Source organism: Artemia franciscana, chromosome 3 (genome assembly GCF_032884065.1).
Source record: "Artemia franciscana chromosome 3, ASM3288406v1, whole genome shotgun sequence".
NCBI classification, from domain to species: Eukaryota; Metazoa; Arthropoda; class Branchiopoda; order Anostraca; family Artemiidae; genus Artemia; species Artemia franciscana.
Genome location: NC_088865.1, coordinates 30,280,837 through 30,306,829, shown reverse-complemented (window position 1 = coordinate 30,306,829; position 25,993 = coordinate 30,280,837). Strand labels below are relative to the sequence as shown.

The 25,993-nt window shown below is 34.5% G+C and overlaps 2 protein-coding genes across 2 annotated transcripts in view; one reads left to right on the top strand and one right to left on the bottom strand.

The window, feature by feature from the left end:
- The window catches only part of LOC136025140 (uncharacterized), a gene marked incomplete in the record, with an annotated part of 224,685 nt that overhangs the window by 43,865 nt on the left and 154,827 nt on the right, over positions 1-25,993 (top strand).
- Positions 1-25,993, bottom strand: part of LOC136025139 (glycine--tRNA ligase-like) — a 60,651-nt gene that overhangs the window by 20,541 nt on the left and 14,117 nt on the right. The window contains exons 3-10 of the mRNA XM_065700888.1: positions 24,920-25,061; positions 22,828-22,993; positions 19,259-19,401; positions 17,432-17,581; positions 11,802-11,964; positions 10,623-10,787; positions 5,917-6,043; positions 47-164 (exon numbers count right to left, since the gene is read on the bottom strand). Of these exons, the coding sequence (XP_065556960.1) occupies positions 47-164; positions 5,917-6,043; positions 10,623-10,787; positions 11,802-11,964; positions 17,432-17,581; positions 19,259-19,401; positions 22,828-22,993; positions 24,920-25,061 (1,174 nt within the window). The remainder of the gene's footprint in view (positions 1-46; positions 165-5,916; positions 6,044-10,622; positions 10,788-11,801; positions 11,965-17,431; positions 17,582-19,258; positions 19,402-22,827; positions 22,994-24,919; positions 25,062-25,993) is intronic.

Below are 25,993 nucleotides of genomic sequence, written 5' to 3'. Positions count from 1 at the left end.
GAAAACTGGCCTGCATATATAGATACATATTAATGACAATACATACCCTTCCTGTTTAATTGACGATTCAATGATATTACTATCCACTTTTTCAATTTCCTCAAGAACTATCTTTACTTCCGCTTTAAATTGTTTTGCAATTAGGGCTTTCCGGGGCAAAACGTCTGAAAAAAAAACGACAATAAAGACTAATAAAAAGAGATTAGAGGAGATAATAATACTCATGCTACAAAGTTATGATAGAAACTAAAAGCCAAGGACAAAAGAAAGCTTTTCTCACAGACAAAGAAAAAAAGATGAAAAAGGGAATAGACTACACAGTCCATAAGATAATAGACTACACAGCTCAATTCAAAGATAATAGACAACACAATTCATAACTAAAACTGAGTGACATATAGCAAAACGACCCTTGGCTTAAGGTTGAGTTTTCCATTTCCATTAGTCTTACTGCTAAGTTACTATTACATTCAATTAAATTTCGGGGCTTCTGACATTATTACTTCTTTGCGGAAGTTAGGCTCAAAATTGGAAAAGGATTATGCTTTTTCTTTGGGCCTCTTTCACCCTTTAGTTTACTTATTCATTCGTAAGTTTTCACCTGTTTTCGTTTTATAGTTGTGTCATCTTTTAGAGATCCTTTCATTAGTTGAGTTTTGGGCGTGTTGTATAAGTTTTATCTCTCGTATAGTTGTGTTATTTTTTTTTTCATTGTCTTATATTTACTCCACTTGTCTTGTATTTTAGTGGGTTAAGAACAAATCATTATTATAGAGCAACCCAAACGGAAACAAGAGAAAAGCTATTTTACATATGACAAGATTAGTTAAATTTATCTGTTTGTTTGGTGTGCACATTTTAGGACACGAACTGAAGTGCAATTGGAAAATTTTCGCTTTAAAACGTCGGCACACACTTTAAAAGATCTTACATGGAAGATAAGATCTTATATAAGATTTTATATAGATCTGTATAAGATCTTTTATAGGTAGAATTGTGCTAAGTTAGATAGGTTTGAATACTAACAAAATTGTGCTATTAGTAGGGATAGCACAATCTCTAATATGAAAAGTGACGTAAGTCACGAACCATACCATTTGGATTCTAACCAAACCCTTGAGATATACCTAACACTCTTCTGGAAGAGTTATCATTCAGCCAAATGCTTTAGAATACAAAAAGAAATTCTAGAATCGCAATTTGAAATACCGAGAAAATCAAGACATTTTTTGCCAGGTCCACCCATAGAATATTCATCATCGAAGGTTTTCACATCTAGAGAAGTGAAAAGCAAGCAGTTCGTGATAACAAACTATAAGTAAGAAGTGACTCGACTCGAAAGTAACCGAAACTCTAAAAAACAGAATTTTAATGCCAGTAGAAACATAAAAAGAATTGGCTTAATATGGTGATTCCAAATATATAAGATTCATCAAGTTAAATTTTACCCATCAAAAGCTGAGCCTGAGAAGTTTTGCCTTATTTTCGGAAAAGGGGGGAAATACCTTCCTTCCATATACTAAAGGTCAAAGATTCTTAATAAAAACCACACCATCAGATTCAGCGTATCAGAAAATCCTACTGTAGAAGTTTCAAAATCTTATATACAAAAATGTGGACTTTTGCATTATATGGGAGCGTTTTTTTTCAGGGGTGATCTCATCGAGCTAATGGTCCTAAAATATCGGGGGAGGACGCATTCGAACAGAAATTAGAAGTTCCAGTGCCCTTTTAAGAGACCAAAAGTTTGGAGGGCAACTAACCCCCTTCCCCCGCCCCGTTTTTCACCAAAGTTGTCCAATTAAAATTTTAGATAGCCATTTTGTTCAGCATAGTTAAAATATACATCAGAATATTCCAGAGGAAATTGTACATGGGGGGGGATGTATTTTACGTTAAAAAATATTCCATGGAGGAATTTCCCGAGAGGGAGGGAATTTAATCACGGAGGGTGAGCCAGATGTACCGGTATCATTGTTAATCCTAGCTTAGGCAAACAGGTTTCATTTGAAGATGTAGTTTCCAATTCAAGGTCTGTGTCTCGTTTCTGTTCCTTAGCCTAAAATCTCCCATCCTTGTAACGGATGCTACAAAAAATGTGGAGCTGGGTCATTGCAGTGTTCTAAGTGCAATGCTTGGTTGCTCCCAGCTTATGCTGGCATCACAAAAAGTAGTCACCTTAAAAACCCTAAATGGATATGCGTACTGCCGATCATCAATGGTTGTAAATGAGGATACCAATTGGTATTACAATGTAATTTACAATACCAATTGGTATTGTAAATTCCCCTTCCGTACCTTGTGTTTCGAATAATGACAACAATTCTCCTGAATCGATTGATTCTGCAAAAATAGCCACCTAACATCAATCCCAAATTACCCCACAAATTTCTTACTCCAATAAAGATAAATTGACGCGCAATACAAAAACGGCTAGTGTTTTTGAACCCCATACATGTGAAGATTGCCTAAAAAAGATGCAGAAATCGTCAATCTCAAGAAACGGATTATCAATCTCGAATTTCTTTATGATAGCTGGTCTGATCTTTACCATCGTCAGAATAGTGATACTTTTCAAGGAGAAAGAAATAAAAATGTTAAAAGTCGGTTTTCAACTCCTAATTGTTGAAGCTATACATGCATTACAATCCCCTACACCGCCCAGAGTTCCTCTTTTAGCTGATACTTCTGCTCCAAATATTCATTATCAAAATTCTTCAAGTTGCGTAAAAACTACTGTCAAACCCTTTGAACCAACGTCACCAAATGTAATCAAGCAAGTGCTAGTGAGCTTCCTTTGTCAGAATTTTCTCAAAGGATTAAAAAGGTTGCAAAAGCTAATCCTACTGACCTTGTTTTAACTAAAGACAATTTATTGTTGAAATCCAGTGTTAATGACACATCTTTAAAAAGTGACAATACAGTTGAACTTGCAAGCGGAAATTTTCACCCAATGCTTTGCTTTAGCTTTCTAGATAGTAGATGTATGTCTAGTAATTTTAAATATCTACACATTTGTAAATTTTATGTTTTTAACCGTGGTACAAATAATCTGTGTAAATACCCCCATGTTGATATTTGTAAAAATAATTTTTACAAACAGTTCCACAGAACTGGGCTGCCCAGAAGCCACTTTAATTCTGCTAAATTCAGCAATCCTTTTAAGTCGTGTAATTTAGCTCACGTATCATCAGGGGCGGAGGGTAGGTTTAAAACACAACCATTTTTAGGGCAGCACCGAAAGCATTCGCGACCCCCTCCTCCCCTGTGTCGGGTGCCAGTCTTATCCCCCTGCATTTTCAGCTCAACAATTATTAAACCCTTCCCGATTGCGAACTCCCCTCCCTTACCCCTTGTTACCCCCCCCGCCTCCCCGCATACAGAAGTCCTATTTCCTCCCCCCTTACAGTATGCTGCCCTATACCCTCCCTACTTTGCCGCAAACCAGCAATTTCTTGACAGACATGAATAACCATTCCCACCATGGCAATTACCAAGTAACAGCCATTTAACAGATCATCTCCATTCCGCTGCGATTTCCAGCCAACCTACCAATATCCCCGTTGAAAAAAGTGCTCTCCTTCCCCAGACGCACACTCCTTTTACACCCTTCTGTTTCCGACAATTAGCAAACGAACAACTGCTCGCTTTAGAAACCGTTTTACTTTTCCTAAGTTCCTTGTTACGAACGCTTAAAGCCTGAAAAATTGACGGAACTAGAGACCCCCTCTCAATTACACAAAATTGATGTAATTGCTGAAACAGAGGTCCAGGAATAGAACCCTGACCTTTTACAAATCAATAACTGGAACCAATTCACAAGATCTCGTCCTCATGACCACCCCCTAGGTAAAAAGGGAGGGGGAATATTATTATAACTACCTGTTCCCTAAATTAATTCACACTCCAAACCTTTCAGATAACGATGAAATCATTTGGGTAAGTGTGAGACCCAAAGTCTTGCCTCGCCCTTTTAATTTGATTTTTTTTTTTTTTGCTGCTTTTATTATCTCAAATCAAACGCTGCACAAAGACAGTAGTTCTTCCAACAACTGCATAGTAGTGCCGACTTTGTCCTCTTCAAATTCCCAAACCCCAGAATTTTCCTAGCAAGTTATGCCAATGACTTAAAGTTAAATTTCCTTTGTAGTTCCATCAATTTATAAAAATAGTAAAAATACCAACAACCAAAGGAAATACTACCCTTGATCTAATTTGCACGAATATGCACACTTTTTATAGCTCACCTGTTCCTTTGCCCCCTTTAAGAAAGCTACCATTTTTGTTTATTAATGAAGCCTCTTTCCAACTTCAATCATAAGTTTTCTGTTACCCAATTCTCTTATCGTCCAATTTCCAATGAAGGCCTCATCGAGTTTGGATCTTGGATTACTAATGAAAATTGGCCTGCTTTTAAGGGGAATAATGACATTAATGTTAAAGTATCTTGCTTCTAAAATCTGGTTAAACCAAATACTTGGAATCCTTCCCTGAGAAAAAAGTAAAATCGTGTTCTAATGACAAACCTTACATTACTAGTCAGTTAAAAAAGCTAATTAGGCTTAAAATTAATCTTCTTCAGAATGGTAAAACATCTGAAGCTAACTAACTGCGTAAACATGTCAAGGATCTGTTTTCTACTATGCCACAACCTGACCTATGAACTGACCTGACCTTTGTCAGTACTTTTTAATAAAATTACCTCTACTGGTAAGTTCCCTGATTGTTGGAAATTAGGTTTATTACCCCCATAAAAAAGAAGGGTATCAAACAAGATTTTGCTGGTGCCCGGCCCATTACTCTAACTCCGGTTTTTTTCCAAACAATATGAAAACTTTTTAACTGATAAGCTGAAAGAAAAAATAATCTCAAATGTTGACCAAAGACAATTTGGAAATTTGCACTCTACCTCTACCACGCACTATCTTGTTCACCATTTGGACACTATACGTAACAAACTTGAAAAAATCCAAAACCTGGCTGTATGTTATTGCAGTTGATTTACAAGAAGCTTTTGATTTAATTAACCACAATACATTAGTAAAAAAATCTAAGTAATGACTTCCTAGTTGACCCCTGTTTAATAAGAATAATTTCATCCTTCCTCTCTAATAGAACGCAAGTCGGTTAAATACCTGAATGTATACTCTTAATCCCCTCCCAATATATAATGGTGTACCCCAGGGCCCAATTTTATTGGTGATATATCACCAATAAACTTATCACTTTTGCTAGTGATAAGAGAGTCAACCCTTTAAAGTCAACATTTTTTACAATTAGCTTCCTAAAACTCCCCCTTCTGTCTCCTGTCCTATCCCCCCTGAAATATCTCTTAATACTATGAAATTACTGGGTTTTACCATCTCAAGCGACTTAAAATGGGATTGTCACGTTAATGATATCTTAAAACGTACAAATACTGCATTTACTCTCCTCAAACTCATTAACACATTTAAATGTCCTAAATCTCATTGTTTGAGGATTTTTCTCTCTTTTGTACATCCTACCCTCGAATCCACTTGTCCTGTTTGGCATCCTGGCATCTCAATGAATTGGAGCGGTAAAATAAAAGCATTAAGATTATCGAGAGTGACACCAATACCTCAAATCCAACCATTTTTTATAATATACACAATAGGCTATAAAGCTATTTTCAGCTTAAATTTAGAAAGTAATTAAATGATTTTATTTCATGAAAGCCTTTCGAGTTTCAACAAAAAAAAAGAAAAGATCTCCGTAACCAGAAGTATAACTGTGGACACTTAGATGCGTAAAACCATTCAACTAAATCTTTATAGTCTTGCATTCTTCCCCCTTTTCCGTTAAAAGAAACCTCTGGAGGAGAGGGGCGAGTGATTCAGTCCAAAAGACGCTCCATTATAATTATTTTTGCTATCAGAATTATCTCGTACTTACCGACAACTTCTTCAATTCTCGCCTCAGAAAGCTTTCTCTCAGCTTTCAATTTAGCACCAGTTGCCTTTGAATGCTGTGTGAGATCAAATGCTGACCTGTCAGCACAGCCGACGCATTCAACCCATCCCTGGAAAGTATTGTGGAGTTATTTGAAAGCTTTATTATTAAGTTACCTCAACAGCCATAATATTATACAACAATTAAGGTTTTTGCAAGCAACAGTTAGTATAGCCAAAAACAAATTTTAAAAACAGGGATGTGTTCTGTAGTTTTCGTTCAACGTCGTAACTTTCCAAGTCACAATTTTCATTCAATTTAAATAGTTGAAAGTACCAGAACCTTAAGAAAAGCAAACGGCCGTGGCGGCACAGGTGAGGAACTAGTAGCTCCTTTTTAAATCTATACTAACAACTTATGACCAAACGGCAAGATATCCCTGAGGATACTGGCACCAACTGGGAGGAAAATCTCTCCAAACTATCCTGAAATTTCGAGAACTACTTTTCTGGGATATTTTCACTGACAAACACCTTTTTCTTAGAATTTCATTGGGAAAAAAAATAGACAAAAAGAAATGTTTCCTCTAAGTTTCAAAAAATACGTTTTGCCCACCATCCAACACCTTCGTGGATTGGCACCACTGCAGCGGACTTACAGTTGAATGCTTAGCCTGTGCAAGGCATGACCCATCTTGTACTCAACAAGGTTTGCCATGCACTCAGCGGTGTATTTTTACCGAAAAGTTTAAATCCTGTACAGGGCAGTGTTGCTGACCTTGTTATAATTTTCTCGACGGACCCCAATTCTCAAAGTTTTCCTTCAACACTATTCAGAGTCATGGCTCTGATTAGGCAAACTTGTGAAAGGTCCACCTTCTCGAGTTTGAGGCCTAGATACCAGGATATTTTTTTTCATGGGATAGGGACAGAGAATGCAGCTTGTGGTGGAGAGGAGGTCCACATTCTATCTCAAAAGACTAGAAAAACTTCAGTCGTGTATTCCCAGCCTACCATCGACTGGGCATTGTTAAGGACGAATTCAAACCATCGAGAAAAAAACAAACAAACAAAAACTAAAGTTTCAGATTCCAGTGCTGTTTACGTCAGGTTTTTCTGCAAGAAATCAGGTTTTATGATTGAATCATCAATAGAATGGATATTGTACAATTCATTCTACAATCTTATTATGCGTTTGTCAGTGAAACAGGACTTCATGCAAATTCTTAACTATGAATGTAGTTGCAGCTTGTGTCTCTTTGCAAATAGCAGATGGCTCTCATCTGGGTTAAAGGATAGAAAGAAAAAACAGAAGTGAAATTGTCATACAACATACTTAACAGCTTGCTCGGTAGCATTCCATGACACTGATTGTCGGCGTATTTTCTCAATTATTCGTCTTCCTTAGAGACCGACTTGAGTTTACGCCCTGCTCCTATGTTCCATGGCCTAAACCTTTCAGCTTTTATTTCTTCTGAAAACATTTACGTATAGAAGGCAACGGATCTTTCCTAAAATTCGGCTTGGGGAATCATAGGCAGCACAACAGCGATGCCTAAGTAATGAGTGATGTAAGCACAATTTATTATTATTCTTTTTTTCACCGAGGGACTTCGTATAGAAGGAGTCGTCAAAGAAACTTCGAAAAGAGCTCATTCAACTGGAAATTGGCAGCTCTAATGTATTTTTTAGGAGTCAAAAGTAATTGGAGGTCAACGAATTGCAGGTTAACCTGTAAGTTAGGCAACTTGTCCACTGTCTACATATAGTATATGTTATTGAGAAAGATGGGTATGTTTCGCCTTTACTTTCCAAAAAGACGTTGAAAAAAAAAATGTTAAGGGGTGTGTTAAACTAAAGCACAAGATATTATGTGCATACGGGTTGTTAAAAGTGCATAGGTCAAAAAGGACTGAGTATATTAGTTTAGAGCTTTCAGAAAATGTTAAGGGAGATGATCAATTGACCATAAAGGTAATATTTGCACTCCACTATTACTACTGCCACCACTACTAAAGATACTACTTCTTACAACGCTACTACTACTTCTACTTACCATGATAATTTGGAAGAATATTGAAGGAAAATCGAACTAAATCAGAACACACTATGTGCATGAAAATTGTCAAAAGGGCGTATCTCAAGAATGGATTTGGGTATTGAGTTAGAACTTTCAGGGAATGCTTAAAGGTTAATATCAATTGAACAAAAGGTAAAATGTGCTTCCTACTACTAATACTACTACCACTGCTACTTTTACCGCTATAAATACTACTACAACTGCTACTAAACTAACCCAAACACATGTAAGGTTAAGAGTATTAAGATGGAAAGGGCGTTAAAAGGGGGGCAAAGGGCGCATCAGCAATATTTTTTTAAACAGCTTACCGTAGCAAGACGAAACTTCCGGTGCAACATGAGGGGGAAGTTCAACTGACCAAAAGGCAACGTGTACATGCTACTACTGCAAATAACAATGTTGCTACTACTATTACTACAACTACTATTACAACACTACTACGGGACATCCGGGGCGGCACATCCCCTTCCAGCAACACTAACCCTTAAGGGGTTAACCCATCCAATATTATATAATACCAATAATCAAGGAAAAAGAAATTATATTTTGTCTAAATAAGCTGGTCATGGGATTGATTATAGTCTTTGCGTTTAAATATACGATTTGACTGAAAACTTAAGAATGTTCAGAAGACCAAATGTCAGAAAAAGTTAAACGCCCTCTTACAGGCAATTCTATTGTACTCATATAGCACAGGTATGGCTATTATTTGTTTGAAAGAGATGTAGATATAGTATCTGCATGGAATATACATTGTTAAAATACAGAATGGAATGATTTACTCTTCCTTCGTGCAAACAAAGAATAAAAAGAGTAAAACAAAAATATTTAAAAAACTACATAATAAAAACTTTTTATCTCTCAATGTTCTAAAAATATTTTTATTACTTTTTATTTTTTCTGATAGATTTTACTTTTAGTGTATGTGTTTTTATCAATTTAATTGGTTTCAGTAGGTAGAATTCCGAATAGTAAGAACTGAAAAAAAAAAAGAATAGAGTAAATACTTAGATAAAATATACGCATAGTTTCGTTATCTTTTCTTTAAGGTAACGTTGTTGTATGTTCTACAGAGAGAAATACAAGTGTATATGCCTTGTTTGATAAAAAATTATTTGTAACGAATAAATAGGAGTTCCATTAGGGGCAGGTCCTTTTATTAGACACTGAAACAAAGTATTTAACAAAGGCTTTAAATTATTTTGATGACACAGTCGGTCATCCTCATCAGCAGAGTTACTAAAGAATCAATATTAAAACAAACTGTATCTACACTAAACAAAATAATCACTTCAGGGTCAAAGGAAGTTACCAGCCCGCTGACTTAAAAAGTTCACTAAAATTGTACCACCTTCATTCACCGCAATATTACAAAATTCAAAAACAGTTAGTGAGCTTTTTATGGACCGGTAACTTGCTTTGACCCTGAAGTGATTATTTTGTTTTGTATAAATATAGTTTGTTTTAATATTAATTCGTTAATAACTCTACTGATGATGATGACCGACTGGGTCATCGAAATAATTTAGAAACTTTGTTTTATATTTTGTTTCAGCGTCTAATAAAAGGACGTGCCCCTACTTGGAACTCTTATCTATTTTGTCATAGAAAAGGCAGTGTGGTAATGAAAAAAATATAAATAAATAAATAGAAAACAAATTGTATTTTAGTTCAAGTGAATGCGCTTCATTAGATGCTTCGAAATATTTCAACGAAAATGTAATTTTAGTTGAAATAATACGATCAATTGAAGTTAACAATTTGTATTCCAGTCAACGGAAAATAAAGAAAAAACAGAAAAGAAGCAACAAATAAACGAAATAAAAATGAAAAATAGACAAGAGCAAGCAAAATACAAAGAAAACAGCCTAGCCGGAATCATGAGACTCGTACAATTTTCGTCATATTGATAATGGAAGGGGTAGAAGAGGGCTCATAATGCCACAACATGCTCATTGTCTGAAACCAAAAGACACACATGTAACACAATTATATAAAACGGAACACGCTCAATAAAATCAAGATGCAATCAAAAGCTTAATTAAAATATAGGAATTACTTATTAAAGTATACTGTTGCAGAAGGAGAATGAGTTTCCGCGTGATTTACCACCTATATAAAACGTAGATAAATTTTGATATACTTCAATTAATTTAAACGGACGTATCTTAATCTATACAATTAAACGATTAGATTTTACTTAATTACGATTTGACTTGCTTAATTAATAAGATTTTGTACGGACAATCGAAATCGTGTTAAGAAACGAGTAAAAATAGGGATCACATAGAACCTGGATTAAGGAACGATTTCACTAATAAAATTGAACTGAAGTATACTTATAAGATTCATATAACTGAAAGTTCATGGAGATTGTATCTGGTGGCAGGAACTACACACCGTACATTTCCCATATATTAGACCACAACCTACATTTCACATATATTAGACAAGAAGTTAGCCTCCTAGCTACTGTACCTGTATCACATCTTGTATCTGTCACAGGTCGTAGATCTTCATTTTTTTTTTTGAAATTTGGACAAGCTACAGACGTCAGCGGAAAAAGACTTCGTGTGAAATGCCATTTATATGAATTGTAGATAAAACAAAATATTGAAACTGAAACTTACGAATGAGGTAAGACATTCGGCATCCCAGCAATCTCGGGCATAGTGAGCCATTTCGTTGCTCATGTGCTGTCTGAATCTTAACTTTTTTCCGTTGACACCAACCATAATTAGGAACTGGTAAATTCTTCCAATGAAATAGCCAAGGGTCTCGTTGTCAATTAGTTTCTTTAAAAAAATAGAAGGAGTAAATTAATCCACAAAAACGATTATATTTAGGATACAGCAAAAAGGCCTAGTAAAAATTTAACATATCAACTCAGAATGGTAAAAACCAATCTCAGAGACAAAAGTTGAAAACACTGACTTTCTTTTTTATATTTAACAAGTATATGGTATAAAAGCATTAAATATTTCCGTTTCCGAAGGAAAAACTGGAAACTCTCAAAAATGGGAAGCACAAAAAAAGGTTTACACCCAAAGCTGTGTTTCAGGAGTATAAGAAAACATAGCATTCTCACTGTATTGGTCATGAAACGACAAATTTGGTGCGTTCTCCCAAAAAACTCGTTATAAATAACTTTAGTAAAATTGCTATGAGCTGTGCTAATTTGATGAAAATTCCTATATATATTATTTTTCTAAATTTTTCACTTGGAAATAACTACGAACTGTATGATTAATTATGGCTAAGCTTTTAATTCATTAATAGTAGCAAAATTTCAACAGAACCCGATTTAGGTAGCATAGGTCTGGTCTTGAGTGGAGGGATTGTAGGATTATTTAGTGAGACCATAAACAGTGAAAGGACAAAGTTTAGCTCAATTTTTTCCCCAGAGGAAGAATACTTAGGGCTAACATTGGAGGAGCCTCCCAGCACTGTATTCAGGCCTTTCAGAGCTATCCTCAGAGATGGGCAGCAACTGTAGGGTGGGGGACCTTAATAAAAATAAAAAACATTAAGCTGGGTCATTACAAACTGTTTTTCCATTCTCCTAGCTACTGAAGATTCTTAAATCAAACCTCTTTTTACATCTAAGATAAGAGAAATTACCCATTACAACTCAATTAATAAGATATCTTGCAGATGAATTTAAAACTTTGTCTAATCACGTTTTCCGAGCAAGATGTGCTACAAACTATAATGACTAGTTTCAACAATAGAAAGAGCCGCAAGACTTTTTACATTATAAAAAATAACAAGATAGAAGAGAAAAATTAAAAACATATAAATAAAAATACCTGAGTGACAGCATCACCAAGTTTCATCAGCTTTGATGGTTTACCCTCCATCTGCGCACAGGCTGAATATAATAAAATCTCCAAGTCCTTGACACTGTTGAACTTTGGATGAGATTTATCGTTGGGATCACAAAAATGTTCAATTTCAGCCATTGTAAACTCCCTGCAAGTACATCCATGGCGGATTTAAGAAACTTTAGAAGAGGAATTTTGGTGTTTCAGAACGAAAAACAGAACCTCTGCTGTCCAGGAATTTCACAACTGAAAATTCGAAAACCAAAATTGACCAGTTTAGCCAAATGTTCCAATTTAAAATCCTGGAAGATTAAGTAATCCCAGGTTGAAATTTTCTTAACAATTTTAGGATCTACTCATTGTCTCTTCGTTTGTCAACAAAAAAAAAGAAAAGAAAAGAGAAAAAACAAACAAATTCTATGCTTTTTTAGTTAGACCTGGAATCTTTATTATAGAAATATAAGGATTTTGAACTAGATCGCGAATATCTGTTAAGATTCTACCTTTTAAGGGTTCTTTGTTTGTCTTCGAGACAAGCACTTAATATATGTAGGAGCGACATATACTAGCACATGGCAGTTTATGCCTCAAAATTATGAGGTTCCATACCCGGCTTTTTGAAAATTGAAAATTCTTAATTATCTGATTTGGTTGGTTGCAAATTAGATGCATTCAGACGAGCAATATAGTAAAAACGGCACTTAGTTGTAATACGTCTCTTTCGCTACTTAACAAAGCACCGGAACCTGAAATTTCAGCCCAAAATTTCCGTTTATTTCTTATGATTCCGGAAATTAGATGCATTCGGACGAGCGATATAGCAAAAACGGCACTTCATTGTGATACAGTCTCTTTTGCTACTTAACAAAGCAACCTTAACAACCTGAAATGTCCTTTTATTTCTTATGATTCAATACGGATCAATACGATCACTCTGAAAATAAGGAAAACAAATAAAAGAAGAATGAAAAACAAAGACCGTAGATAATTTTTTTATAGTGCTCAATCTCTGTTCAAGGGTTTTCAGCCATGCTGAATATAATGGGATAATCCTGATCAAGATCACACCCTTTTAATGGGGTTTCCCTCTAGACAAATCTTCTTCTGTTAATAATTATCAATAGCTAGCTTTCAACAGACATATGGATTCAGGACAAATAATTAATTATTTCTTGCATATACAGTATGTACAAACTCCCGTCTATACATATATACACACACACACATATATATATATATATATATATATATATATATATATATATATATATATATATATATATATATATATATATATATATATATATATATATATATATATATATCTGGTAATATACATTTTTTGAAAAGGGTGTTGAAACAGCGGCGAGAAATTACCAGCAGAACATGTTAACATATAAGTAGAGCCCCTAAACCAAACCATGTTTTAAAACAGACCGTGGATATTCCAGCAGGACTCTGAACCTGTACATAAGGCCAAAACTACTCAACATTGGCTAAAAAATCACATACCCAAATTTATTAGTAATGATCATTGGTCGTCAGCCAGCCCAGACCTTAATCCACTTGACTACAAATTGTGGTCAGTTTTAAAGGGCAGTGTCTCTATAAGACATTACTATAATCTAGATTTTTTTAGCCAGGCACTGGTAGAAGCTGTGAATAATTTTTCTGAAGATGTCGCTCGTACTGCAATCAATGAATGGCCTAAAAGACTTCGTCGGTGTGTTCAGGAAGATGGCAGCCATTTTGAATTTTTTGTAGTTTGTAGTTCATCATATTATTAATCATGAAATATTCAAATTACTCGTGTCATAAATAGCAATTAAAAATTTCTGATTGAAGTTCAATGATAGTGACCAGTCGACACGGTGCTAAGGCTGGAAATTTAAGAAGAACATTTTCGACATTAAACAGTATGCGTTTAACAAATAAGTGTATTTGAGGATTGTACATTTATTTTTCCCTCGCCTACTCAGCCAAAACTCGCCCATCCACAGAACGCTACAGAGAGGCTGTGTTCAGGGACAGACACCCCTTCCCCTAGCTAAGCCACTGTACTGAACAACAAAAAATCATAAAAAGACCTGAAACTTTCCCCGTTGGAAAATACATACATGCTTTTCAAGGGCTCCATTAAAAATTCCAAATCCCATAGAAGAGTCTATAATGTTGCCACGGGACTGCTAGTGATGGGACATTTCCTGGGACATAATTATCTTCCTTCATTTCTTTTTTACGGTATCGGGAACAACTATACTACTGTCCGCACTCACAGTACCTAATCAAGTTGAAGGTAGGCGCGTTTCTAATAAAACAACTGACTATTAAATTATCAAATAATTTACTATTTCAGAATTTCAAACTCAAAAACTAATAACGAAATCATAATCACTATTAGTCTTCATATTAGTTAATCATTGTTATACAAATAATGGCAAGTTATCAGGAAATTAAAAATCGTCTCCATTAGTGATATGGCTAGGAAGACCACAAACAAATGATTCTGACCCCTCTAAAGGACTATATTTTAGCTACTTATTTTTATAGTAGACTTCCTTCCTGTGCTGAAATTAGATATACCTTTGACTACACCAATGATTTAGCTTTGTTTCCTTTTAGTATAGTTATAAGTTGGTTGTATTTCAAGTACAGTTTACAATACCAGAAGAGCCACGGAAATCTCCCACTCTAAAATATTAACCATTTATTTCGCTGTTGATAAAATGTCTCTGCAGATAGGACCAATCTGCATTTTTAAGCCTACTTTTCTCAATTCATAGTGACCAGTCTTGGAGAGATTTGGCTCCACCTATGAAGCAACTGCGATAGTTACACACCTTAAAAATTGAAAAATGCCAATCCCTGATTCTCCTCCCAATCGTTATTGCGTGTCCAGAGCAAGTATCAGCGATTATACCTTTCGACGAATTTGTAAAGCTTTTTAGCGCTTAGAAAGCTAGGTTTTCAAGCACGGTTCTACGAACAAGGAGCTTTTTTTCTATTGATTTTTCATACTTCTAGGCTTCCTTGTGCAGTCTAAAAGTATCTTATTTCCAGTAATTTAATTAGCTTATTATAAAATGATCCTTTCACCTACACATTACAAAAGCAATTTTAATAAGCCCTTGAAGCTTGGAAAGTTGGAATTATCAAATAATTTACTGTTTCTGAATTTCAGCCTCAAAAACTAATAACGAAATCATAATCATTGTTAGTCTTCATATTAGCTAATTATTATTATACAGATAACGGCGTATCAGGAAGTTAAAAAGCGTATTCATTAGTGATATGGCTAGGAAGACCACAAACAAATGATTCTGACCTCTCTTAAGGGCTATATTTTAACTGCCTTTTTTTATAGTAGACTTACTTCCTTCCTGTGCTGACATTAGATATACCTTCGACTACACCAGTGATTTAGCTTTGTTTCCTTTTAGTATGGGTATAAGTTAGTTGTATTTCAAGTATAGTTTAAAATACCAGAAAAGCCACGCAAAGCTCCCGTTTAAAAAAATGAACCATTTATTTCGCTGTTGATAAAAGATGTCTCTGCAGATGGGACTAATCTGCATTTTTAAGCCTACATTTCTCAATTCACGGTGACCAGTCTTGGAGAGATGTGACTCCACCTATGAAGCAACTGCGATAGTTACACACCTTAAAAATTGAAAAAGGCCTATCCCTGATTCTCCTCCCAATCGTTATTGCGTGTCCAGAGCAAGCATCAGCGGTTATACCTTTCGATGAATTTGTAAAGCTTTTTAGCGCTTAGAAAGCTAGGTTTTTCAAGCGAGGTTCTACGAAAAAGGAGCTCTTTTTTCTATTGATTTTTCATACTTCTAGGCTTCCTTGTGCAGTCTAGAAGTATCTTATTTCCATTAATTTAATTAGCTTATTATATAAGGATCCATTCACCTACACATTAAAAAAAAAATTAATAAGCCCTTGAAGCTTGGAAAGCTCATTGCGCACCCAAGAACGCATGCGATTTTTTTTTCTAAGGTAAGAGGAGAATCGAAAGAAATGCAAAAATAGTGTAAATAATAGAGAAAATCTGGAGCATTGTAAACACTAGAGATATCTCTTAGGAACATGATCCCAGAGCATGCGTCCGGTGTTACTTAAATAATGAGGAAATAGGGAAATCAATAATGTTAAAATGAATAGATTACTTTTATTTGTTAGTATCATATCGTATATAATGAGTTTTTACAAAAAGGAAAAATAAAACGAAATGCAGAAATGAATTTTTCGACGCCAGTAAAAAGCAAATAAAAAAAATATGGGAAAAAATAAAGATTCCCATGTTGTAACCATAGTACATTTTATTCATACATAAACACCAAAATTTTTGTAATAATCTTCTATGGCTTGTTTGTCAATATAATGAACCTTACATTTAGCTTATCAGTCAAGAACACGCAAAGATGAAAGGGATGTTTAGACACGGATCCCCTAAAAATGAAGAAATTTCTCCAATTTCACCCTTAAAACACAGTATTTTCCACATAATTTTCCTATTTTTTTAAGTTGGACTTTACTCGTAAAAAAGTACCACTTCCGAGTTAAATTTTGTGTACGTGCTTTGTCGTACTTATGGAAATTGTTTAATTATATTTAAGAGTTCTACCGTGGTCAAGGTACACCAGAAAAAATTAATTCAGCAAAAAAGGATATTACCACAAAACTGAATAAAGATAATACCCGAGCTTTATGGATTAATGGAGGAAAATGAGCTTTGTTAACTTAACAAAGCACAGAAACAAGCCTCATAAAAATCCGGTTCAATTTAACAATATGCACAACACTAAATGTTACAATTGCAACCACGTTTTCTTATTTAAAGTTATAACCAAACTTTCTAAGTAATACTAAGTATTAGCATTCATTGGGCTATTATTCAATTGATGGGCTTCAGAATAAGAAGGCTAATTAAGCATTACACTGCATTCAACGATTAATTATTGAGAACCAGAAAGTTCAAGCAATTGAATTATTGGTACTAGTTAATTATTCAGAATACACTCAAGAATTTTGTACTGAATGTAAGATATGAGAAAACCAGTTTCATAGCCACAAAGACGGATGACAGAATGGGTGACAAAATGCATTGGACTTTTATAATTCGAGCTATATATTTGCACATTAGGGGGGGGGGGAGTTTAGCGGACCTGCAAGCAAAACGTGTTCGCTACAATTGTTCTTTATATTATGAAGTAAGAATTGTTTTTTAATTTCACGCTGTCCAAATACTTTACCCCCCCCCCCCCCATCCCATAATGTGCAAATAGATAGCCCAATTTATGTAAGTCCAATGCATTCTGTCACCCATCACTTGTTTTTGTGGCTAAACCGGTTTTCACAGATCAACAAATCAAATTCTTGAGTGTGTTCTGAATAATCAACAAGTAGGCCTACCGAATTACTTTTAAAAAGAGATTAAAGTTCTTCTGTATGCAATGCTGAATTGTACAGTGAAATCGTTTCAAGAATCGGCAAAAATTATTCGATTCTGATCCCTCGAAAGATGACGATTGTCACGTTCTCATTCCCAATAAGCCATCCCGTCACTAGTGATAGTATATAACCTAATAAATTATATTTTGCTCTACCTGACTCGCAGAAGACCGGAACGTGGCGAAATCTCGTTTCTAAAAGCGGGTCCAATTTGTGCAGCCGCAAATGGAAGTCTTCCGTTGTTGAATTCCAATAGACGAGAAAAGTTGACAAATATACCTTGCGCAGTTTCAGGCCGTAAATATCTGAAATAAATTACAAAGCCTACAACATAGAGCTAAAACAGAAATTAAAACCTGAGACTCGATTCCCAGTCTTGCAGAGTCCCAATGAACATATGAGCGACTAATTAATTTGTTGAATTATAGTATTCATATGACAGACTTTGGAAAGTAAACGACAATTTACTAACAAGACCTTTTTTAAAAGTATTCATGTAAATTACTTATTATATTACCATACGGTACCCCCTATATATTACTATCAAAGTTTCATGACTTCAAATCGAACAGAAACACCAGTTACATAAGCTGGGAGTAAAATATATAGTGATAGATCGACCTAAATCAAGTGAATAGGCGTCACATTTAAGTGAACAGAACGAACATTATTAACAACGAACAGAAATTCCTTCCCTTTGTTGTATATATCTTAGATGCCCTAGCTAGGCAGTTGTACTTCCAGAATGTACTAGCTGACCAATCTTAAAATAGCATAACATGTTATAGCCAACAAATCTCTACTTAAATGTGAAACAACACATCAAATCAAAGTAAAATTAAGTCACATGAGACAAACACTGCAGGATTTAGAAAAGCAACATGTAGTTTTGATTGTATAATGGCTATAAGAAGAAATTTTCTCCTAAGCCCGGGACTAATTACATTTTTGACAAAGCGACAGAGTCAAATCTAAACTCACAGAGATACGAAACTAAGAGTTCATCCGAGCATTCCAAAATTGCTTATCCGGCCAAGCCGGATTACTTATCTTTAGCGTTTCACGAGACGTAAATGGTGCCAGAGCTTTGAACAATTATTAATTGAAACAGTCTGGACTAGTTGTCTGATAAGTGAGACCTGCTAACACTGACAGGATAATTGTGACGGTATACAAACAAAAACTAAATCTTTTCAAAAATGAAAAAAAATAACATACAGAGAATAAAAAGGAAAAGTAATTGTGAAATGTGGCACACCTTCATAGATAAGCTATGTTTATAGTACGGTATACGTGATTATATAGCTATTCTTCCAGTGTCCTAAAGCGTACTTCCAGTGCCCTAAAGCGTTGCCGAATAAGTATTTGTTGTTATCTTTTACAGATTACAACCAGGGAATGTATTATTTAGTGGATAAATGATGCTCGAAAGCACTCTAAGTGTCGCATTAATAAACCTGTATTGACAGAATTTACAAGAGATCAGCTTTGCAACATATTGTTGTCACATATTCAGAGTCCATTGCAAATAAATAGCCAATAGGCTTATGACCTATGGTTTCCAGTTTTATATATGAAAGAATCAAAAGATCTGCCAGTCCTTTTTGTGTCCCACTATTTTGAGAGCACCCAAATTAGAGCCATCAAACATTTTTTCTTTTCAATCCTGAGCGTTAAACTTACAATAAACAGATTTATCCTGAATGGTTTCACCCATTTTTTTTTGTTGAAAGATTTTTGCACTTTAAGATTTGTATCATGTCTTGTGATAATCCTGACAAAAAATGGAAATAAAATATACTAATTGTATTTTCCACCTCCGACATAAACTTAAGACAATTTAAAGAGCCTAGTGTTTCTAGTCCATTTTAAAAATCGTTAACGTAGTCACTGAGAGGCTGCACTATTTCCAAGATCTTTCTAGAGTCTCCTTAATAAAATCTTTCAAACAATCAACGAAAAAAATGTAATTATAATCTTACCCCCGAATCTGGCCAGTTGGGCCAATAGAAGTATGAAACATTAGATTAAATTCAACTGGGTCAGTCACATCATTTCCATTACGGGACATCATGTTAAACTGCCTCAATACGGCAGTCATTTCCTCTTTGGTCATTCCGTCAAGCTAAATGAGAAAAAGAAGAAATCGAGATAAAAGCGAAAAGTTCATAGATAATATAAACATGATTAGGTAATGTGACTACCTAAAGTCTCCTAGTAGTTATGAAAACCGGTAAAAAAAGAAGTATTTTTGGGAACGGAATCATATGGAAATTGGGAAAATGTTGACATCATCCTATTAATAATATGCAGTCCAAATAAAATGATTGGTTCCTATTGATACATTTAAAAACCTAATTTGAGTAGGCTGATGAGTTCGAGACTTGTGTATACTATATTACTTTACAATAGCACATATCCTTTTAAGGAAGACTTTTGAGAATCTTTCAGTTACAAAATCCCCGAAAAGGGCATTCATAGGCCCAAAATTTTTCAAGCTTTCGTTAGGGTCCTTTCAGATCGATCTGAGGATGGGAGGGGGGCAATATGCCCGATAATGTTACTTCACCTTGAAGAATATGTTTAGTTTAAGCGTTGTGAATGGGTATTCAGACAGTGTCATTAAGCTTTTATTTATTCATTACTATTTATAGCAGACATCTCACACTCTCAAAAGTCACACTCCCTTCCTTTATTGCAAGCAATCAGATTTACTAATTCAAAATATACTTAGAATTAAAGAAACAATATGGATAGTAATAAAAGATCACCAGAGCACTTTCAGGAATGCGTCCTTCAGACTTTTTTCTGTTTGTTTGTTTTTTTAAAAAAAATTGTCAGAGCTTTGTTTTTATGTAAAAGAACTATTTTTCGAAATTATTCTTTTTATGTGTTTTATGGAAGGATGAGTAGTCAGACGATATGTATAAAAAGCGTAGAGTATGCTCGGTCCAGACACCGAGAAAACCATCGTTAGGTCCGGAAAATTTGTTTTTTGTTGTACAAAATTATGTGTTGTAACCCCCCCCCCCTAGAGAAAAAAACAACAATCTTCAACTTGATCCCCCGCAATTAGGCAAAACAAGACATACTTGCCAAATTACATACGAAACTTCTCCCCTTTTAATGAAAGATATTAAATGTAAGCCATCTCTTTGAACGGTGTGCAATATTCACTAGTCTTAGCCATAAAAAGAAGCACAAAAAAACCCTGTCCTTTTGGTTATCAGATGCCAACTGACTCAGATTGTAAAATCAACCTGTAGAAATAGGCAATTCTAGTAATAATATAAAGCGATTGCTTCAGGACATGAATGGCTAGAAATTACAGGCACTTATTAATTATATAAACCAAGATATTCATGACTATTAATACACGTTTAGTTATTTGTGTTTGCTCTCCAGTTTTTCTTCTTACTAAAGAGGGTTTAGTGGAAGATTTTGCAGTTTTTATTAACGCCCAGAAGAAAATCGCTTTAATTTTGCTTACGACAATAACAATATTTAATAGAATATTAGAGTCAAAATTCCTATCCTTGGAAAAATGATTTACCAAAGACAGAAATGAAGATTTTTCAAAAACCCTTTATTTTTTGTAAAAATAAATTTAATTTTTTCCTTGAATGTCAAAAACACTTCAAGTATTTTTATTTATTTTTCGGCTATTTTTTAGTAAGTTTTTTAATGTGCCTTTTGAATCTGTGGTTAGATTGTCACCAAAAGAAAATTTTTTAATGTAGACAGCAGGCTTTTGTGAAGCATTCAAAATTCATTTAGACCTATCACATATTCCTAAAGAACAAACCTATAAGTTAGAATAACTTGGTACCAAAACTTGATTGACCAAAAATTGATAAAAGTTTGTCCTCTGGTCACTTCCGAAAAGCTTCAGGGTTGTTACAAAGTACAATTAAAGTTTTCTCCATTTTATCTGCAATAGTCTGCTTTTAGCAAAGTAGACAGTAAATCACAACCCTTTTATATTCGCAGATAAGAATAATTCAACATGACACCAAACAAACAAAATTTCCCCACAATAGCCTCGAGCATAAAATCTTTAACCCTCAATGATGGCTACTATTTCATGCTAGTCCCTTCATGCAACATTATTGTTGCATTAAACACTGTTGAATATTAACTATATTAACTGCTGATTCAACCCCAGACTTGAACACGAAGTATTACCTAATTACGCACCAAAAGACGCTAACTATTAATAAGGGCCCTTGCTTTTTTTTGTTATTTGACAATGTGAAGTCAATTTTATTAGTAATATTTAGCATGTCAATGATCCTCATAAAGTGATGCAGATACGAGAATTTTTTTTTCAATTAGTTTCGATTGGTTTTTATGCTAGATTTCCATGGGTTGCTTTCGATTTTCTTATTATTCTCAATGTTTTGGTTCAGTTTTTTAAATTTTAGTTACCTTGAGTACGTGTTTCAGAACTCAATTACCATAATTGTTTACAATTATTTATTGCCCTAAACCCAAAATAGCAGAGATCAACCCATTTAGCCCCTAAAATGCTTTTAATGCAAAAAGGGCTGCCATTGTAGTCAATTCAACACTTATAGTAATTCAAATCGTTTATAATTTTGTATTATCTGCTACATTGGAACGATACAAATAGCGAATAAATAGCTATCATCAATGATATTTGAGTTCTGGGCCAGAGAAAGCCTTTATAAGGATCCTTAATAAAATATTCTGCTTTTTCTTCATTGGGTAAGTAATCTTCCAGTCTCGATCAGTATGAATCTAGTAAGGTTTAGCCTCATCCGAAATTTTGTTATATACAAAAAAAGTTCCCTGTAAACCCAAAATCTATCCAATCTTCCATCCCTTAATTATATGACTATTTACCTTAGTTTTTCCCTAGGAATGACGTATGGATGGATGATAGATAGACTTATCTATCAACAAATGAAATGACATCTTTTTTACACAATCCTAAAAAGGGCTTATCCCAGATTTGCCTCTCACTCACTTAAACTATCTGTCTTGGCTTTTTCTACCCATGGCTTACCTCCCAACGCCAAGATACTATAATACGCCGTTTCTGTACTACATCGTAGGTGACTAATACATTATCGTAAATAATGCATTATTGTCACTAATTCCTAATATTTGAGAACAAATCATGTCAATATAAATAATGCGCTTGATATTATTCATAAATAAGGGGTCTTATAGACAGTGCCCTTCACCAGTAATGTCCACACCCACGGGGCTCTCTTATAGGAAAAATGTGTTCAAACCTACAGAAAAACTGGTGTTTTGCTCATTATATTAGTTTATCATTTGTTTTGAAAAAAAAAAAACAGCCTTAAAATGTGCATTTGTACAACTGCTGTAACCTATTTTTATTCAAAAGGTTTGCAAAATAGTCGAATAAAAATAGCACAACTGGAAAAAAGTCCCCTCCAGCGTACATCTTGGGTGCAGCCCCCCCCCCTCTCCTCGACCAAATTTGGGATACACCGAGATATACAAATATTTCTATAAGTAATCCTCAATTCTCTTTAAAATTGTAAAACACAAGACATACTCTGGTAAGAATGTTTTCACATTCTGCTTTAACTTGAGCCGTCGCACTTTTGTCCGCTTTGACTTTTTCTAGCTCATCTTTGATCAGGTGGTCCAGTCTAAAACACTCGCCGGTTTTAACGTCTTTGACCATCAAGTCAGTGAATCTGTCAACATGTCCAGACGCCCTAAAAAGCAGTATATATTACCACACTTTTTTATATCGAAAATATATGTTAGTTGCATGCACAACACTATATTTCTAAATACTAATTTATAATCGTGTGAAGGTTCAGAAGTTCATTTTAATACAAATGTGATAATCAGCCTTACTTATGAAGGTTTACAAATTGGGGGCAAATTTAGAGCACCAATTTAAAAATGACAAGAAAACAACAGCGAATTATGTTTTAAAGCATTGTATGAAGCACCAAAGAAATATCCAGTTTTTTTTACGTAGCTCGGATTTAAGTTCCTCAATAAGGCCAGAACAGATTTGCAATACAGCTTACTGCACAGACTGCAATCTATTTTCGTCACTGATAGCCAATAAAACCAATTCTCTTCGAAATGTGTTGGTTTTCATTGGCTTTCAGTGACACAAATCAAAGTGCAGTCGATTGCTATAAGCTATACTGAATACAGGATTGATCTCAATGCTAGATTGAAACTTAGATAAAGCTGGAAAACACCCTTTCTATAGTTGAGACTATCTTTTTAAGGATGTACACGTTATTACGTGTCACTGATTGTTTGAAACATTCAGCGCAGGGTAATCGCGCCATCTCCGTCGCAATCGAATTCGCTGAAGTTTTATTGTATATTAAAAAATGAGTAACTAGAATTTCTGAAACATAAATAAAAACTACAACAAAGATTGGAGGCTGGACGACGAACAAAAATGAAACAATTGAAATATAGAGTACAAGAATTACCAGGGAAATGCATCTTAGCTCAAATACCAGATGCAGCCAGAATTATCAAATAAAGGAGACGGGGGGCTACAGGACCTGGACAGATTTCCCCAGTCTGAAATAAAACAGTGCAAATACTGTTTTACAAATCAAAATTCTTTTAACTAGGTCCCATGCCTCCTGGCTGAGTGGCTGGTACGCTAGCCTGGGAATTCTGTGTCCAAGGGGCACGGGTTCAATCCCAGTTGTGACCAGTTATTTAGTTTGAGACGGGGGTCAGTGGCGTGACTCTGTAAGATCAGCCAGAGTCAACCCAGCTCTAAATGGGTACCTGGAGAAATCTGGGGAAGGTTAGTAGGAAGGATGTGTGAAAGCACAGGATGGTTGGCCCCCAGCCCCCCATTGCACTTCCTGGCTGAAGGGCCATAAAACGTAGATCAGCACCGCTGGTTTGGACCTTAAGGGTCTAGTGCCGTCTTACTCAATGAGTAGGATTAATGAGTAACAGTAAAAGATATTTAAAGGAATAGAGTCACTGAAGATTTTACGTAATAAGGTTATAGGTTGGAACCAACTTTCTTAAAATGAACTGCACCTACCATCTAGTGGTGCTCTACAGTTATAAACTTGTATAAGCAAACTAAGCACAATAAGTTAGCTGAAAGAAGTAAAGTGAAAACACAAGCAAGTATCTACATTTGACTACATCTTATTAAACCCATATATTTATGTAGGTGGGGCTAATTCGAAACTTCAGTATTCGAATTGGAATTTTCACGTCCATTGAATAAATCTAGTTTCATTCAACAAAAAGAACAGGTAATTACAGTAATTTGATTTATGTTTAGTGATTATGATATAATCATATTTAAATTTGAATTCCAAAAAATGAGCTAAATGCTCATTAATTATTACATTTTTATTTAGGGATGAAGAGCAATCAAGTAACATAGAGAAAAATCTGTGTACTTCAACAATTTCCATATTTATATTACTTGTTTGATTTGTTCGCGATTATATCCAAGTAGATAAAGGCTAGTATTTCAATTACCAAATTCAATTTAAGGGGTTTTGGAATTGAAAGCAGGATAAGATGCAAAGAATTGGCAATATGATCATAGGAAATTCGATTTATTAAGCACTTGGGAATATTTGCAAAGATGATAACTGTAATAAATTAGCTCTGGCAAGAAACACTACCTCAAAACTGGTTCAGGTGTTACAACAGCGCATTTTATTTTATGCATTTTTTCCTTAAGGATGAAGAATTTTCTCCAAGCATCTAACAAGTTATCCTCCATATCACAGCCCATTGGTCCAAAGTCAAACTGACCTGCTATTCCTAAAATGAAGCATACTTTTGGTTAGTAACAGTAATCAATAAAACTATAATATTTTCAACACAGGAGGAGTTGATGAACTAAAAGATTTTAGCGATTGCATTACATAAGCTTTAAAATTAATTACCAAGACCTTAGCAAGAGCATACATAGAAGCAGAAAGTAGAAGGAAATTGGAGCCATGTTGTTTACCCCCCCCCCTTCCCCTCCCTCCCCAATACTAATATTTTACAATAAAGAAAAATATTCCCATGGTTTCTTATTTTCGTGTTATTCACCTATTTTTGGTGCTCTTTTAAAGCTGTACCACCCTTACAAATAAATTCCTGCGCACATATTTGCATCTCAGCAATATAGAATTAAAACACGTTTTATTATCTTATTCTCAATTTTTTTTTTTTTTTTAATGCCGCCTCCACTCCTTTCAGTGATGACAACTTAAAAAAAACACTATTAAACCTTAAACATCATCTACACTCTTTTTAAATAAATAGTATCCAACACAAAAACACATCAGACAACCATAAACTCCAAAAAAAAATTCCTTTTTTTTGCTGTAATGGAAGGTGTCTCCCACCACAAGAAACCCTTCTTACGGTGGCCTTTCTTATCTATTTTTAGTCTTTCCCAATGGTGGTCAGTCACGTCACTTACACAAAAAGGAGAAACCTATTTAATCTTAAAAAGGAGAATAATAAAAATAACAACCATGAAAAGAATCCTAATCAACTTACTTAATGAAAATAACGAAACAAAACACAAAACCGTTCCATCATTATAGATTCTTTTTGCACCAACAGTGTTCACAACGTATACAAACATATATATATATATGTTTATATATATATATATATATATATATATATATATATATATATATATATATATATATATATATATATATATATATATATATATATATATATATATACAA